The 17,658-nt window shown below is 44.0% G+C and overlaps 1 protein-coding gene across 18 annotated transcripts in view; it reads right to left on the reverse strand.

Moving 5' to 3' along the window:
• BCAS3 (BCAS3 microtubule associated cell migration factor) overlaps positions 1-17,658 on the reverse strand; it is a 285,403-nt gene that overhangs the window by 209,101 nt on the left and 58,644 nt on the right. For all 18 annotated transcript variants that reach the window (XR_011741909.1, XM_065852777.2, XM_065852781.2 and 15 more), the window contains exons 14-15: positions 11,682-11,815; positions 1,463-1,727 (exon numbers count right to left, since the gene is read on the reverse strand). Coding sequence is in view for 17 of the 18 variants with exons in the window: in XM_065852777.2 (XP_065708849.1) it covers positions 1,463-1,727; positions 11,682-11,815 (399 nt within the window). In the remaining variant the exon portion in view is untranslated. The remainder of the gene's footprint in view (positions 1-1,462; positions 1,728-11,681; positions 11,816-17,658) is intronic.

Here is a 17,658-nt window from a genome sequence, read left to right on the forward strand (position 1 = left end):
CGGTGTCCAAAAGACAACGGGGGTACATTCACATCATCACGGCCATAGTTCTCTTTTAACTCCTCATCCATTGATCCACACAGTGCACCTGTGAGACAGGTAGGTGCCATAAACCCCATTTTATACAAATAAAAAGGTCACATAAGGCCATATTCTATCCTGCTGTTCAGCCCCACAAGCAAATTGTATCGGAAAAGTCCTATAATAGTAAAACCCCATAAAAGGCTCCCAACCTCCCTCAGATGTTACTGACAATGTGCTCTGGCAATGCAACGGAATGACAAAAATACAACCTCGCTGCATTAACAGGCAGAAAAACCCAAACAAAAATCTGTGACAGCTATAAAAGGTGCAAAGGAAATCTCTCTTTATCATCCTCTATTTAACAGTTTACTTCATCCTGCTAAAAAGAACAGAGCCAAACCATGATTCATTTGGAAATGAACTCATCCCCAGCGCCAGCACAGCCTTGCTTTGTGTGGGTAAACAGTTGGAGGGTCCTCCCAACAGAATGTAAATAGATGGCCTTGCTACTATATACACAGCAAACAGTTTCGTTTTGAAACCAGGAGTTAAAAAACAAGTGAGAAAAATATTACAAAGCCTGAACTCTGAAAATATTTACAAAGAACAAAAGCTAATCACAAGTTAACATCGACAGGTTACAATTGCTAATCAAAAGGGAAGATAAAAAGCAAGCGCTTTGCTCACAGAAGTCCGGACTTTTGGCCTAAGGTTGTAGTAATGCTATTGTACCGTGAAGGAAATATTGGCAGAAGGATTAACAGCAGTTTTTCTAACTTAGGGCTCATCAAAACTTTTCTAGATTGCAAAGGACAAAAAAGGAAAATGATGATAACACAACTCCACACAAAAAATCCTCCAGAAATAAAACCAGCTCACCCCAATCTGCTCTCAATCTGTCACTTACTCAACAGCTTGTCCCAGGGCAATGGTGCTGGTCGGGACATGATCTCTGGGTTTATTTCCATTATAATCAGCTGCAGTTAAAGGGATGATTAAGGAAAGTCACACTTACTCTTCTTGGAGAAAACTACAAACTTCAACTAATTCCACACACTGGGAACACAGAGTTTATTATTCTTGCTACGTGGCAGAAAGCTGATCGACAAAATGAGCTGAATAAAAATCACCGAGGGTCACAGAGTGAGTTAAAAGTAAAGTAAAGCAGCAAACCCGAGATCCTAGAGCAAATGGAACTGTTGTTTTTCCTTCAGGGGGAAAAAAAGGATCAGATCTATTCAAAACTTCAAATGTACTGAAAAGGCAAAAGAGACTACGAAGATCTTTTGGTCAGCATCTCCAAAGGGATTCAGGAAACAAATTTTGAGTCAAGCAGCTACACAGCAGGCACGGAAACATCTTAGAGGACATAGGCATTCCCAACTCCAGGGAAAAGGTTTATTGACAATGTGGAAAATGAGAAGAAAAAGGTATTTACCATGCAGCGGTGAGCCGGACGGGCTGCTGGACAGGCCCGGGACGGGGCTGCAGCGTCCTCCTTGCTTGGACGTCAGCTCTTGCTCGATCTCCTCCAGCCCCGCGCTCTTCTGGAAGCGGCTCATGCGGTTGACCACGCGGGGGGACATGTGCGTGCGCACGCAGGGCTGCCCGCCGTACGGGTTGATGGGGAAGACGTGGGACGTGCCGCGCAGCGTGCTCACCACCACCCAGCGGCAGTCGTGGCTGAACGAGATGTCCTGCACCTGCGGAAGGGAGCGCGGTCAGCGGCGCACGCACCTCGCAAAGGAAAACGCTCTATCACGTTTCGAACTAACGCCAGGCTTACCTGGAATGGGAATACACCCCCCGAGTTCAGGCAGTAACTTGAATTATCGTGCATATACCAATTAACTTAATATCCAGTACATAATATAAGACACAATATAATTTTGCGCACTTTTCTGAGATTTTTGTTCTTAACAGGCCTAAATTTCTGAAAACAGAGCACGCTGCAAAGTACCACGGAAAGCCACAACAGCTCGGTGTCATTTTCAAACAGAGTTTAGTTCTAAGAAGAGTTGGGAAATCATTTCAATTACATGTTTTGTTATTTGGTTGTTTACTTTAATTTCCAGAGATTGCCCAAAGAGGGGGAAAGGGAGGGATGAGAACAGGAGAGATCCCACCGCTGTGCCTGATTTTGACAAACACTGGCACTCAAAACTGTATTTTAAGGCAACAGAAATACCATGTCCTATATATCACATAAGAAACCAAAAATCAATGGTCAGTATTTTCGAGAGCTCTCTGTGATGGTCTCTCATCCCGCTACTATCAGCTTATCCCTCGGGGCCACTTCCATCCATCCAGGTAATATGGGATCTCTGCTCTTTCTTGGCTTTATAATTTTGTCAAGAGGAAACTGAACAACTCTGGCCCTTTCTCTATAAACCCACTCAATTTGACACATAACCATCTTTATTAACCAGCTACTAAAGCCCCAGGGAAGACCCCAGTTGGATTTCTTCTTAGGCATATGAGTTCTCATCCACCAGCTGAGAAACACAGGTCTGACTTTAGCTTTAAATGCTCAGTCTCGAAGCAAATGTCCAAATCCAGTTAAATATTTTCTGCTATAGCTGCTCCTTGCATAGATCTCAGATACAAAGTCCAGAAGGATTTAATTCTCTTTTAAGTGTGCTTTACACAACACTTTGATGGAAAGCAAATTCTTGTTTCTCAAGGAATGCTTTAAAGGAGAGATTAAATTTTGTTCCCAGCCCCGTACTGGCAGACAAGTTGAGAAAACACGGAGTCTGCGTTAAAATGATTTATCAGAGAAGAAAAACCCTAAAACAACTCTTCCAAAAATGTTTTTAAAGGTAAAAGCTGCCTAAAAAGAACCACGTAAGCAAGTGGGATTTAACACAGCAAACAAACATAGAGATGAGGGATTAGTTTTCACTATATTATTAAACAGCATACACTAAATAAAATTCTTTAAGATTTCACCGAAGCCAGTTTTACAATACACTGGGTACTCAAATTGGAGTAAACACTGATAAAATCTTGACAAATATTCCAGAAATGCACTCCAGCTATTCCAGACAAAAGCAGCAGCTATTCAAAGTGCAAGTTTCCAATGGAACCCTGAAGCCTTCGAGATTAAAAAAGGGATTTAAGTCTTGTGACAAGATATTTGGCTGACGGACCCGTCAGGATGCAAAACGCTCCATCAACATTACACAGGTGAACTAAAACCCAGCGCTACACACCTGCGCTTTTCAATGACGGTGACACATCCAAATGATCTCTGCTAACGATATCGCTAAACGATCTCCCCCAAATCTGACAGGTCTAGCACTTTGGAGCGATTCTGGTATTACTGACGTGAAGTCCCGGTGTTTAAAGCTCTTGGTTTGCCTACCAAGTGTTTCACCTTAGTAGATTGCTCAGAAAGGATTAGAGACCCCACAGGGATTAACAGGAGCCAAAAAAAGAAACCCCAAAGACGAGGAGACAGAGAAAACTCTGGCACCAGGAGTATTTCAATACTCGCTGTTTAAAGCGTCAATTTTGGCCAAAATCAAACCGCACACAAATCGCCATTCTCTGTTACATCAGAAAGATCACTTCTAGAATCAAATCATTAAGGCTGTCGGAATATAATCCCAATCCTAAAGGCCCTGATTTCTAATGTCTAATAACACAAAGACCATCCACGCTTGTCCATAGGACCCCTCCGTACACATCACTGTTTGCCTAATATTTGGTGCTCATTTCAGACCCGGGTTTAAATTCCCCTCCTGATGTCTGGGACCATCTCCCTGTCCCGGCCCCGAGGAATCGCGTTTCTCTGCCTTCCCTCCGCCGTTCCGCCTCCACCACAACCTATTTCTGTCTCGCCCGACGGTTTCGTGCTCCTCACAGCAGCGTTTTCCCCTCGAAACCACAAATATCTGCAAGGGACTTGACAAATCTCCCTGCGAACCGACACCTTTCAGCCGTATTTGGAGAACAGACCCGGGGCCTCTTCAGTCTCTTCCCTCCCGCGCTTCAACTCATTTAGCGGCCAAACTCCTAAAATCACTGTTTTCACTCATATTTACCTCGTTCCCTCTCTTATGTTATCTGGTAGAGCATTTTTAGAGGATATTTCAATGATGGGGGGGGAGTATCTCAATGCACTGCATAACAGGAATGTATATGTTTCTATACCAACACCCCATTTTCAGCGCGCATCCTTGGGATTTTGTTGTTTTAAAACCACATCCAACAGCCCTGGCATACGACAACACAAGCCAAGAAACTGGGAAACAATCATTACAGGATGTTTTTTTCTCAATGTAAACGTTACACAGAGAAAGAAAGTACTCCTGGTCTCCAGGAAGAAAGCTGGGAACAACGTGATCCGAATCGCTCTCTTTAAAATACGGATCGCAAACAGTTGGAGAGTGGGTATCGTGGTCACGACTACTTAAAACACGGCTGAAAGCACAGAGGAGGAGAACAAACAGGTTTTTAGGACTCAGTAATAGTAAGAAAAGTGTTGACAGATGAGTGTGAAATGCATGAAGATGTGTAGGACACAGCTCTGCAACCCTACTGAGCAGAGACAAAAGTATTTTGGAAGCTCCCGTTACACATGCAGTAATTCTCCCTATCTCCTGCCCGCCCCAAAACAGCCTTGTTGGTCAAGGAGGTAGTTCAGAGAATATTTCCAATCTCATACAAGGGCAGGAATTAAATACATTTGTGTCAAACAGCACAAATCCATCTGTGCAATGCAAAAGGGTCTGTAGGTGAGGCCACACCTGGAGTGTTGTGTTCAGTTCTGGGCCCCTCAGGTCAGGAAAGAGATTGAAGTGCTGGAGCGGGTCCAGAGAAGAGCAACAAGACTGGGGAAGGGACTTGGACACAAGACCTATGGGGAGAGGCTGAGGGAGCTGGGCTTGTTTAGTCTGGAGAAGAGGAAGCTTAGAGCTGAGCTCAGCACTCTCTGGAACGACCTGAAGGGCAGTTCTAGCCAGGGGGGATTGGGCTCTTCTCCCAGGCACTCAGCAATAGGACAAGGGGGCATGGGCTTCAACTCTGCCAGGGGAAATTGAGGCTGGAGATTAGAAAGCAATTCTGTGCAGAGAGAGTGGTCAGCATTGGAATGGCTGCCCAGGGAGGTGCTGGACTCACCGTCCTGGAGGTTTGTAAACTGAGATTGGACATGGCGCTTAGTGCCATGATCTGGTCAATGGACTGGAGTTGGACCAAGGGTTGGACTCAATGATCTCTGAGATCTTTTCCAACCCAGTCCATTTTGTGATTCTGTAACTTTCCAGCAGGTCTGGCAGAAGGCGGTGGGCCAAGCTGGAAAGAGAATCCTCATCACAGCCACCTCAGAAATGACTTAAAAAATCAGCTGTGCCTTCATGAAAAAATACAAGAATTCTCACATCAAACCCTCTATTCTCCACCACCCGTTACTGCACATTCCGCAGAGTTCTCCGCTGCTCAGAGCATAAACAAGCTGCACAATGGCCCATTAGTGGTTTTCGAGTTTATGCTAAGCGTTGCAATTTATTGCTGTCCTTTAGGGTAATGTACTATTATTTCATGTATTTATAAGATATTTCTGGATTTGTTGTTAATTATGATGTAATGTTTAGATACCAAAGATCAATCCAGGCCCCATAGTGTTTACAGATATATGTTAATAAAGTACAGAGTACGCCAGATCTCCCATGATGCAAAGTTTATTCTACAGCTCAAGGTCAACGTCGGATTTAAAACTCAACGCTGCACTTCAAAATTTTATCTGTCCTCTTCTGCCTGGGCCAGCAAACGGAATCATACACCTGAAATTTTGTTTAACTTGGGAATCCTTAAGATATTTTAAATTGCGACACTGAGTACTTTTGTGGGAACATCGGCGCTTTCTCCTGGCTTTACTACCATTTCCTCCCCCTAGCTTGGGAGCTGTTTGGTTCCTTCAGCTTCACACTACATTTCTCGCATATCCAAAAGTCCCTGTGAAATTCTGGGATACCTCAAGGTCCTCATTCGGAACACCAAAGCGTTTTCTGGCCCAAAGGAACGCACTTGAGGCAACCACAGACATGAGAAGGATAAGGGCAAGTTTCTCCGTGAGTCCTGGCGTACAGCTCTGCAGAATTTTATCCATAAAAATATCCATTAAAAATATCCAAAATATCCATAAAAATATCCAAAAACCAGACTGTTCAGCTTCCATGGATCCTGATCAATATTTGGCAAAATCAAAAGGGGTCCTGGCTGCCCAGATGTGCTGCTCCTCTTCCATTACTGTCTAATACTGGCGCTTCTCAGTATAATGTGACAACCGAACCAAAGGCTTCAAAGCTGACATACATTAACTTATATAGCGGAAATCTATGTAAGATTTTACTATCAGTCTTTCCTTATTCCCACAGCTTCTCGAAAATTAAACATTGTTAATTAGAATATATTCATAAAATAAATAGAATTTTAAAGTTCAGGCTGTAACTGGAAGAGAACAAACCAGACATAAGGGCAGAGCATAGGAAGCTTATTTTCCAAGCGGTTGATGCAAAGGGGAGAGTGGGAGGGTTCTTGTGCATTTCACTGCATTAAATTAAACTTCAACAGCGAAGTGAACCAATAAAGCACGGCTAACGCGACTGGAACCACAGCTTCAACCAGTTCCACGGACACTGTGCAACGTCACGGAGAAAACAGACCGTGATTCGAAGGACACAACTGAAGTATTTCATTATGCTGTGCAGGGAGACAGCAGCAATGAAAAAACTGTCATTAAACAATGAGAAAACGCAGCGGGACTGGTGAGCAAGGGTCAACATAAATTAGAAAACTGGTCTGTGCTTGAATTTTTTTGGTTGAGAAAATCAAGGAAATGATGTAGCGACAAACACAAATGAAAAAATAATAAGATCATGGACTACACAATATGATTTTTCAGCCCCACGCAGGCCTGACTCTGCCTCCCTGAGTCGTCAAAACTGATTTCAGTTCTGGATAAAACCAATGGCAGAATCTGGGCACAGTGAGACGTTCGGGGCCCTCCAGGCGGAGGAGCTGCTCTCTATTAATTACTGGAATTGCAAAGGCCACTTTGCTCCGAGTTCCGTCTCCTCTGGACAGTGAAGCTGCTTCTAATGGCAGCACTTTCTTCTCATCTGCTTTCATCAAAGACTCATCAGCTGCCCTCAATCAATCTCTATTATTTCAAGACTGTCCCGGGTTCTTTCCCAGAAATTAGGAAGTCTCTCTTCCAGAGGCAACTTCAATAATTGCAACTACACATTAATAACTACATCAAAAGATAGCAAGAAACGTCTGTTAACCACGGAGGGTTACGCCAAATGTTTGTAAAATATTCCAGTGTTTCTACCTGGCCATGGTACTGGTACAACCTTGAACAGTCTGTGAAATCACATCAAAAATATTGGTGCGTTCCCTAGAAAAGTGTAAAATGGCACATGTTCCGTGCTGGGATGTTCCATCCTCCCCTGGTTACCTGCGCTGCCCGCAGTCAGTTCCACCCGCACTGAGAGAGTCACAATAACAAAAGTCTGACAGCACCAGAGATCAGAGGGGCCCTGGCACCCGCCCGCCGATGCTATCGTTACGTTTATTTGTTCTAGGTTGAGATAATACTGTTTTTGGGGATTTTTTTTCTTTCTGTTTACAATTTCAGATCAAAGAGCAAGGACCATCAGCTGAACTGAGGGAGTGCGGTCTGGATGAGCGGGCAGTGAGGTGACTGCGAACTGGCTGAAGGGAAGAAGCCAGAGAGTCGTGGTCAATGGGGTAGAGTCCAGTTGAGGCCTGGATCCAGTGCAGTGCCTCAGGGGTCAGTGCTGGGGCCGGTATTATTCAATATATTCATCAATGATTTGGATGAGGGAATAGAGTGCACTATCAGCAAGCTTGCACATTCTTCCCCTTTTCAGCTGTTGTGCAAGCGTGGATTCCCCGAGAGCTTTGGTTCTCTCTGGTTAAATACAACCAGCGCTTGCAATGAAGCTCCTCAGTGGAACACAGGGCGCCAAACACACTGGGGTTTGTTTTCTTAAGTAACAAAAAAAAAATTCTAAAGCATAAGTGGCACTTAAATACGAAAAGATATTAATCCAGTGTAACAGAACCAGTGACTTCAGCCTGTGTTTGCAGAAGAGTAACTTTGAATGTTGTGACCTTGGGACTCACATCACTCCAATCAACAAATATCTGAGCACTTCACATCCTCCCCTGGCCGTTGTCCTCACAATTCCCCCACGAGACAAAGGTCCATTTTCCATCTTAAACCATCTTCATAGGAGTCACACAAAAAAGTCGGCGGCTTTGTTAGGAACTGAGTGATCTTCACAGCCCCGACTCCATGTTTTATTCAGCAGGTAAGGCTCCTTCCTATCTGTGCTGCTCAAAGTCAGGAAATACAACATAGATTTGCAATAACACCACTTTAAAGCTCAGTAACACCCTGTTTCACTGTTCAAAGCACAGAGAAAAGGAAAACCCCGTTAGGAAGAGGAGCTGTGAGCAGCCAGGAGAACACTGCTATGGACCCTCCAGTCTGTACCGAGGGGAATGGAGGCTCCAGAACCCGCCTCACCGAGCAAGGGACCTTCAATTCCCTCAGCATCGCAGCAGCAGCACCGAGGGGATCGGCAGGACAGAAGAACCCAAAAAACCCCTGGCAGCGGCCAGGAGGTGCCTTTGCCCCGGGGGTAGTGACCCACAAACCTGTGCTGGCCAAGGACAAGACCTGATGTCCACAGGAGACAAACCCCCTACAGATCTCTTTCCAACCAGTCTCTGTATTTCAGAAAGGGTCAGGAAAAGGTAGAAACGGTCTTTCAGACTGAAATTTCTCAACCCCACACCAGAATTTGTCTGGAATTGAGAAAAATAAATGCATGGTGAAGCATTCTTTAGTTTTATTAAGTCAAAGTAACTCTATAACTAATATATCTGACTCAGTAGGAAGACACGTGCGTGCAGAGACATGGCTTGATTGCAATAAATCGATCAGAAAACACCATTATTAAATCACAACACTTGCTATTTTTTCTTTAATATACATTAAGCGTGGAACTTAATCCACTTAAGATGCTTCTGTACAGGAATGACAGAGGGGACTTTGTGTCACCTTCTCTTAGATGAGAAATCCCAAGCTCCTGCTCTGCCCTCCCACCAGCAAACACACAGGAAAAGGGGGAGCTCTGTAGCGCTGCACAAGGGGATCTCAGGGCTAAAAGGGGCGAAATTACAACTCAAACGTTGCTGTAACACCAGATACACCTCCCAATATTCGGAACACCAACACATTTGGTTCCCATATCCTTCTCCCAGAGCGAAGCTGCCAGGCCATGTACTATTACCTACGTACCCTCAGTCCGTGAACTAAATGGTCTGACAATACCAGCAATAATTGTTTGCAACAAACGCACTAACGGATCACAAAGCACGAGAAGAAAAATCACGCATCAGCCTGTGAGAGAAGGATATTTTGGGAAACGTGTGGTGAAGCTCGATCGGTCAGAATCTCACGTACGAAAGCAGATTATTTCAGTAGGGACATTAAAATACCACATACAACGAGGGCATAATGATGATGTTTAAGCAATTTATAATGGGTACAAGCTAAACAAATTTTGACACTGATAATCACTCATGTCCATCAACACTAACTAGAACTTTTTATAGCTCCAGTCCAGAAGGTGACCTTTCAGACCATTGGCCTTGATTCGCAGTTAGCTTTAAACCAGGGGAAAAAGTCTGGTTGCAAATGTATAAATACCATTCTAACCAAGGAAGGATGTATAGAGGCTTCTAGTGTGTGTCTCAGAATATCTACACTGAGAACTCTAAATCAAACATTCTTGTCCAATGCTACTCACACATTAAATTTAAGGAACCAAAGATTAGGACCCACCAAACAACTACAAATACTGTTATTCTAAGAGAAAAAGTCAAGTCATCCATCATATCATGTAAATATTTCAAATGATAGATGTGTATTGAGAATCACAGGCACCAAAGCAATATTGTTGCTGGAGAGTTTAATTACCAAGGGAGTTGTGAAATCCACCAATTTGGCCCAGACTGGGTAGAATTTTCTCCATTTTACACCATTCCAAAAGCTGCACTGTTCACACCCCACAGGAAAACTGTGTGGCCAACTGGGAAAAAACTTTACTATGTTGATCCTGAGAATTTTAAGTCAATGCTTTCACAGAGATGCTAATACTACATCCCAAAAAACCTGTATCAATAAAGGTTTCTTCTCTAAGACACGTTATGTTCGGTTTCCAATGTAGGCCTTAAAAACAAACTTATAAGCTGTAAAAACACCAGAAGAACATCTTTGTTCCTAGTGCCCGGAGTCCTGTGCTTTGCTTTTTGATATTGATTGTAGGATATTTCCCATTTTTTGTGTGAAAGTAGAACAAAAATAACTCAAACATTAAACACATGCTAGTACATGCTCTTATAGACTACATGTACACACGCAGATCTCAATGCCCTTTATATTATTTACAAAACTTACTTGTAAGTACTATATGTATTATCCAATATGGACAGTTTTTCCTAATTTCGTCTCACTTTCCGGATTGGTTTTTCCTTCCTATAACAAACCATTGCCTAGAACAGGAATTACATTTTCCCAGAATGGTAACAGCAAAGCTTTAGAGTATTTAAACTACCAGCAATTAAATTCGCACAGATTGAAACATTATCAACCACTACCACATTAAATAAAGCTTTCAGATTCTGCTTGTTACAAGGGTAAGGCAAAAAATTTAAGGGAAGCTGCGTATGAAAAAAAGATGGTTTGAAGGAACTATAATCACGGTACCACAATAATCCAGTGTCAGGGTCATAATCACAGCGCCCAGGGCTTCTCCCTGTCACACCACTTCACATCTGCCACACTGTCACGAGTCCGTGCTCTCGGTGTGTAATTGCATCAGCAAGTGCAACACTCATTTCTTACCCTGTGGTGACACTTTTATTTCTGTATTTAAAGCCGGTTCGTCACCAGCCACCCGGTGCTGCCAAGGTGAGGCTGTCGCGATGGCCCCGAGCACCCTTCCCTGCGCTGCTTCTCGCGCTGGTAAAACCCATCACTCACTTTTTCTGCTCCACCAGCGAGTCAGTTCACTGAGCATTTGTCAAAATGCAATTTCAGACTTCCACCCTATGCTAATCTAGCCCAATCTACTCTTCCATCTTCAAGAGATTTTTAAACTGAGAAGTCTGTATCACCACAGTCTCCAACAGGTCCTCCCACTTTTCTACATTCTAGATAAAAGTTAATCACAGTCATTTGATTAACTCTTCCCTCCAACTCTTTTAATTGTCCATCTTTGGCTTTTACCACCAAAGTCAAGCAAAAGCTGACAGTTCCTCCATGGGCACCAGACAAACGTTTAACGTGTTACACAAGAAAAGGTTCAGTACAAACACAGCAGATAATGGGGGCTCTTTGGGGGCAGCGTCGTATCTGCACAAATCCGACAGCACCTCTTCATAAAGGGCAAGAATTTAGTATTGTCCAGGTTAAACGCTGGGCTCTCATCCTTTCCGTGGCTATAACATGAGAAAGGCTCTTTGTGCGCTGCAACAAACATTGAAGTGCCAACATACACAGAATGTATAAGGTGTCTGGGGATTATTCTTCAGCAAACAGTTCAACTTACTTTGGCTTCAGTCTCTCCCCTGTGAAGTGTATACAAATGATGGACGGCACTTTGTGATGATGACCAAGGATGTGTCAGTATTTGAAAAACATGGAAATCATGGCCTAACGTGTCAGTAGTGACCAGCAACATCCCTGGGTAAAAAACAAACAGAGAAAGAAAAAAGAAACACAAAAGCACAAGAGATTAATCACTGCAAAAGAAGAGGCTTATGAATGTCTATCTAAAAAAGCTAGAGCACTTACACTTTGTTTTTCTTTTTTCTCCCCCTATATGTCAGTCCACACCCCTTATTTTACACATTTGCGCACATATTTGAAGTCGACTTGCCATAAAAGTTGAAGTTTGGACACCCAAAAAAAAGAAGTATTTTTGGACATGTACAAAAAGTACAGCATCACGGCAGAATTTAGGACTACAGTAAACAAGCTTCAGATTTCTTCTTATCTATAAAAGTGTCCATGTTACCATGCTTATTAATGACATTTAATAAGTTATCACCCAAACTAGTCCTCCAATATTTAATTAGCATCAAGTACAAAGTGATTTTAGCAGTTTAATGGCTACGTCAAAGTGCCTTCTGAACAATTTTCAAGGTACTGATTTATTAAAGAAAACCAGGATTTTCCACACAGCTCTGTTGTGCTGATTCTCCACATAAAGCACAACTGAAATCTTTTATCCTTCAGGAAGAGAACTCAGGTCTCCACATTCCACACAACACCCGTTCAAAGGATAAATTATCATCTCATTTCTGTCATTAAAGCGTTTACTTGCTCAGTTTATGCACACACAGCTCTGCGATTCATCTCTTCTACTCAATCACTGCTACACAAATGTTTGCAGTCTAAGTTGGAAAGGCCTCCCATGTTATCACTAAAGTCCCAGCATACGCCACTTTCAATATTTTAGAATTAAACTGGAAAAACACATCATCTTGTGTAATAAGCAGCAGATAAACATGCGCTTAGTAAAGTTTAATTAACTTTTCTACTGAAGCACCAGCATCCCCAGGGGCTTCCTGAGCGTTCTCCCATCTTGGCCATCCTGGACCAGCCCAAGCCCAAAGGGAAAAGTTTCAGCAGCCAAAGCCTTGACCTTCTGGGCCCAACGTCCCTCCCCAATGTCTCCTCCTCTTCCTCTGAGGCTGAAGGAGGTTTGTGAGCACGTGTCTTGGCTCATGGGAAGAACAGAAGAGCCCTGAAACCCCCAAATGGGATCGCACATCGTGGACTCTGTGTGACCACCAACAGGCCTCAGCTTCTCCTGAGCGCAACTCCGACAGAATAAGAGCCTTGTGAACGTTAACGAAGACTTCCAAGACTATGAGGCCCGCCAGCAGTAAGGTACAGAATCGGAGAGAAATCCAAATCACATTTAGAGACAAAATTGCCTCCAAGGTTCCTTCTCAGCTTGACCAGGGCTGTGGGCCACCCACGCTGCACGGAGCCACCTCCGGAGCACAGACACAGCATGGCCCGCGGCCCCTCCAGCACACACGCTTTCCCTGTTCCAGCCCGTTCCTCCGAGTGCTAGAAATGAAAAGGGAGTTTGTTATGGAGCTACGAAATCCGTGAGTGCATTTGGGTATTATGTTTGGGCGGTAAGGCATGTGAGCTGAGGTTGGTCTGGATGTTAATGTTGGCTTAACTGGCAATTTCCTTGATTTGTAGTGACTGTGTTGATAGGAAATACAGCTAAAGTTGCTCAAGTGCAAGTCAGCCAAGTCTTTAGTGTGGGATTATGCACACAATTTGCATTAATTCTGTTCTGAAACATCACAAAATACACTTCCCTTCTAGTGAAGTGTGCGGTCCTCAATAATATATAGCATTTCCAGTGGAGAAACTTGGAAGCAAAGAGGGGTTTGTGTGCTAGAATCAGGCTGCTGCTATTACTGGAGTGAGGATATTCCAAAAGATCTAATTCAACACAGTAGGATTTATTTTCTGTATTCCCACGTTTGCCTCTCCTCACGCAGTAGATAAATAGCTTTATATAGAAGCTGAGTGTGCTTCTGGTCCTCTTACTCCAGATGGAAAGGACTTGTGGAGAAGGAGAAGCTGGAAGAGATGAACACATGAGGCTTCTCTCGACAGTCACCAGACGGCCTCAGGAAACCCAGGCTTTTGGTTTTTCCTTCCCCCAAAGTGCTACAAGTGTTCTCCAAATCCATAGGCAGAGCTGAGTGCACCCAGAGCTCCGAGCGCAGCATCCTTCACGTGCACCCCAACACATGGCACACGGAAATGAAGATCATAAAAAAACCCTTCAAACGAGCCAAAAATCTGTCTGGAAGCTGGAGACAGAGAACTGCACAGTAACTGTGAGCCAGGGAAAACACAGGAACTACCATCCCACGCTGCCCATCAAATCCAGCGCTTGTGGACCTGCCTGGGATCTCCTTTCCAATATCGGCTGGAGGTGCAGGTGTCTGCAGATGGGGCGATAAACCCCACCGGTCGCAGACCTCGTTTAATCCCACCCTTCTCCTCACTAAGTTATTTTTCCCAAATCTGCGACCTCTAACCTCAGCAGGGCATTGCTAGTGAGCTCTGTTTGGGACCCTACGGCGTCACAGCCACCGCACAAACCCATCAAGCCGACGGTGTCACCTGGTTGTTCTTTCAATGACGTATGACACAGGTTGCGGCTCTAAGTGTGCTCGCCTATCTGCAGGTCTGATCAGCTCCAGATGATGTGCAGACTTCTCAGTGCCATCATTATCTGCGTTGCCTTCGGGTTTTTTGGGTTTCGTGTTTGTTTGGTTGGTTTTGGTTATTTTGGGCTTTTTTTTTTTCCTCTTTTTGCCAACTTGAAGGAGTAGAGAGGTGAAAGATAATACATTTGTGGGTGGAAAAGAATTGGCTTAAAATAGAAAAATGGGTTGTATCTGATCTGGCAGTTTTGCAAGGCTCATCTAAAATCCTGCTGGCTGTTACTGTTTGGAATAAATGCATTTTATTACAGGGAAGCCGAGGGAAAATGGGCCCTTCCCTTGCATTATTTTTCAGTAAGTTAAAGGAGGACTTTTCCTATTCACATTTGCATCTGAAATACAAATCTACACTTGCCGTTGCAAGCACAATACAACGACGTGAAAGAACGTGCGTGTTTAAAGCAGCATTTTGAAATACCTTACTCCTATTATTCAAACAATAAATCAGTGACGTTTCAGAACATTTGACTGGGTTTTGGGGTGCTATTCCCCAGCTCTCATTACTTCCACAGTGAAGAATCGGTTTTGAGTTATTACAGCTCAGTCATTTCGTGTCTCGCTCCATCTCCCTGCCCCCCCAGCAGAAACAACCTCACGTCCCAGCGGAGGAACTTGAACTTGAACCTGGGTCGTCCCCTCACTTTCACTTTCAAGCGCAGGAAGCTTTGGTTCAGTTTTCTAAAGGACCTCATGACAGTTTTCCCAAAAAAGCTGTTTAGACGGAAATACGGGTTAAAGCTGCCGCAAGTTCATCCAGAATGTTTTCTCTCCTGATGTTCTTTATGTAGAATAATCAGAGATGAAAAGTGAATCATTCTCAAGGATTTCCTGCTTATTTTTCAAACTGGCATTAATCCCTGGTTAACAGATAACATCTGAAATCAATTGAGGGTCTTGCATACACGGAACCCAGTGGAAATTTATGTGTAAAGTAGGTATTACTTAGGACGTATCTCGCTGCAAAAACTCTGATTTTGCTTATCCATGGTATGAGGGGTGCAGCTAGGTTAAATTAATGACTGCTTTGGTGTGCGGTTTTCCAAATCCACAGAGATGATGAAAATTTAAAAGGTTTAAAAGGAAAATATATCCTCAATGGAAACAAAAAAAAATACTGAGGCTTTGTTTAACCTGACAGATACATTTACCCCAATGTACAGCTTCCTATTTTCCACACGCTATTTGGGGAAGCGAAGCTTCTTTAAGATAGAAACGTTAAAAACTGTGGCGAATATCTGCATAAAAGGCAAAACTCGTACAGATGTAGACTGTGGCTTAAGAGCTATTTATGCAGTATCAGAAGACTAAACCAGACTCTGGCCTGGCCATAAACTAAACCCACGCCCTAAATGAGGTGCCAAGCCACAAAAAGCATTTGCGTCAACTGGGAATACAAGGAAAAGAAGGACTTCTAATTATAGGGCCTGGAAGCGGAAGCCCAGAGCGATTAGGAGTTTAGGCGCTGCTGTATGTTTATCTGGGAGCTTCCTCCCGCTCGCTCTCAGCCCGGCTTTGATAGATGAGGTTTGGCCTGCAGGGCGGGACTCGGGCTGCCCATGGTACACAGAGTTCTCCGCCATCCCGAGGAGACCGAGCCCGAATCCTCCAGGCTTCTGTGGCCGTGTAGGAACATAACTCCCTGCAGCGAGGCGTCAGCTGGTTAGCCCAACCGGGTCGATTACAGAGCAGCAAATCTCCGCTGGGTACTCGCTATAAAATCTGGGAAACCTGAGTAGCCTAAGCATCTCCACCACATCCTATTTATAACACCTATCTAATTGCATAGTTGTTTATTATACGCATACAAACGAGGTAGGCGTAATTTCGCCGCGGGTTCGGGTTTCAGGAGTAACTTCACTTGAAATAAGGGCATCTTTCAGCCTGGCCTCACCAGACAATGTCATTCTGTAATTACACACTGAGCAGCCCCACACGTTCGAGCTGCATGGGATTTGTTCTGAGAACACCAAGGGCACAACCGTTTGGAAAGCAGGCGCACGTCTGCACAACGGGAACAGATATTCCCAGATATGCTTCATTTCGGAACGCAACTCTTCCATTTCCATGCGTGCAGAGCTGTATAGTCCCATGGAGCCATCACACAAATACCCTGTTTGCATGAACAGTGACGGGAGTAAATACTAACTCTTAAAAATATGAGCAGAGATACCATGCAACAGTAACACTGCACTGTGTAGGTTTTCAAATGACAGGATCAGAGAGTCCTTATAGAGCTCATAGGCATCGTGCTTGGCATGCGGATGATACAGATCCCTGTTCCACCGCCATGGATGATAGAGATCCCTGTTCCACCGCCATGGATGATAGAGATCCCTGTTCCACCGCCATGGATGGTAGAGATCTCCGGTCCACCGCCATGGATGCTATAGATCTCCAGTCCATCACCATGGATGCTATAGATCTCCGGTCCATCGCCATGGATGCTATAGATCTCCGGTCCATCACCATGGATGCTATAGATCTCCGGTCCACCGCCATGGATGCTATAGATCTCCGGTCCATCGCCATGGATGCTATAGATCTCCGGTCCATCACCATGGATGCTATAGATCTCCGGTCCACCGCCATGGATGCTATAGATCTCCGGTCCATCACCATGGATGCTATAGATCTCCGGTCCACCGCCATGGATGCTACAGATCTTGGTTCCACCACCATGGATGCTATAGATCTCTGGTCCACCACCATGGATGCTACAGATCTTGGTTCCACCGCCATGGATGCTATAGATCTGTTCCACCAGCGCTCCCTGGCTAACGCACTCACGTATGTCTCTCGTTAAGACAAAGCTTACATGGTCCATGGTTGCACGAAATGTATAAACTGACTTACGAACAGTAGCTTTATTTATACCCGGCTCTTTCCTGAGGCTGATGCCAGTCAAAATACAGCTAAATATTAGTGCTGGGAAGCCCATGTGTAACACATGTGCCGCAGTTACGAAATCTGGGCTCAAAAAAAACGAACTAAATAAGGAGAATCTGATTTTTAACAACAAAATTCACCAAGAAATTAAAACACGAGTGTATAAAGATATCCAAAATATTTAGAAATCCATACATAAAAAAAACAGCAAGTAAAAAGAAAGATAAGAAAAATAAAAAATGTTGTGAATAAATACCTATGTCTGGAGAACTTTATACACCGTAACACACTTAGGGCAATCCTATATATATATTTGGAGCTTGGGGTGGATGTATGGAAACGGTCAGACATTCACCACGTCCAACATATGGC

Source organism: Patagioenas fasciata, chromosome 19 (genome assembly GCF_037038585.1).
Source record: "Patagioenas fasciata isolate bPatFas1 chromosome 19, bPatFas1.hap1, whole genome shotgun sequence".
In the NCBI taxonomy this organism is placed as follows: Eukaryota; Metazoa; Chordata; class Aves; order Columbiformes; family Columbidae; genus Patagioenas; species Patagioenas fasciata.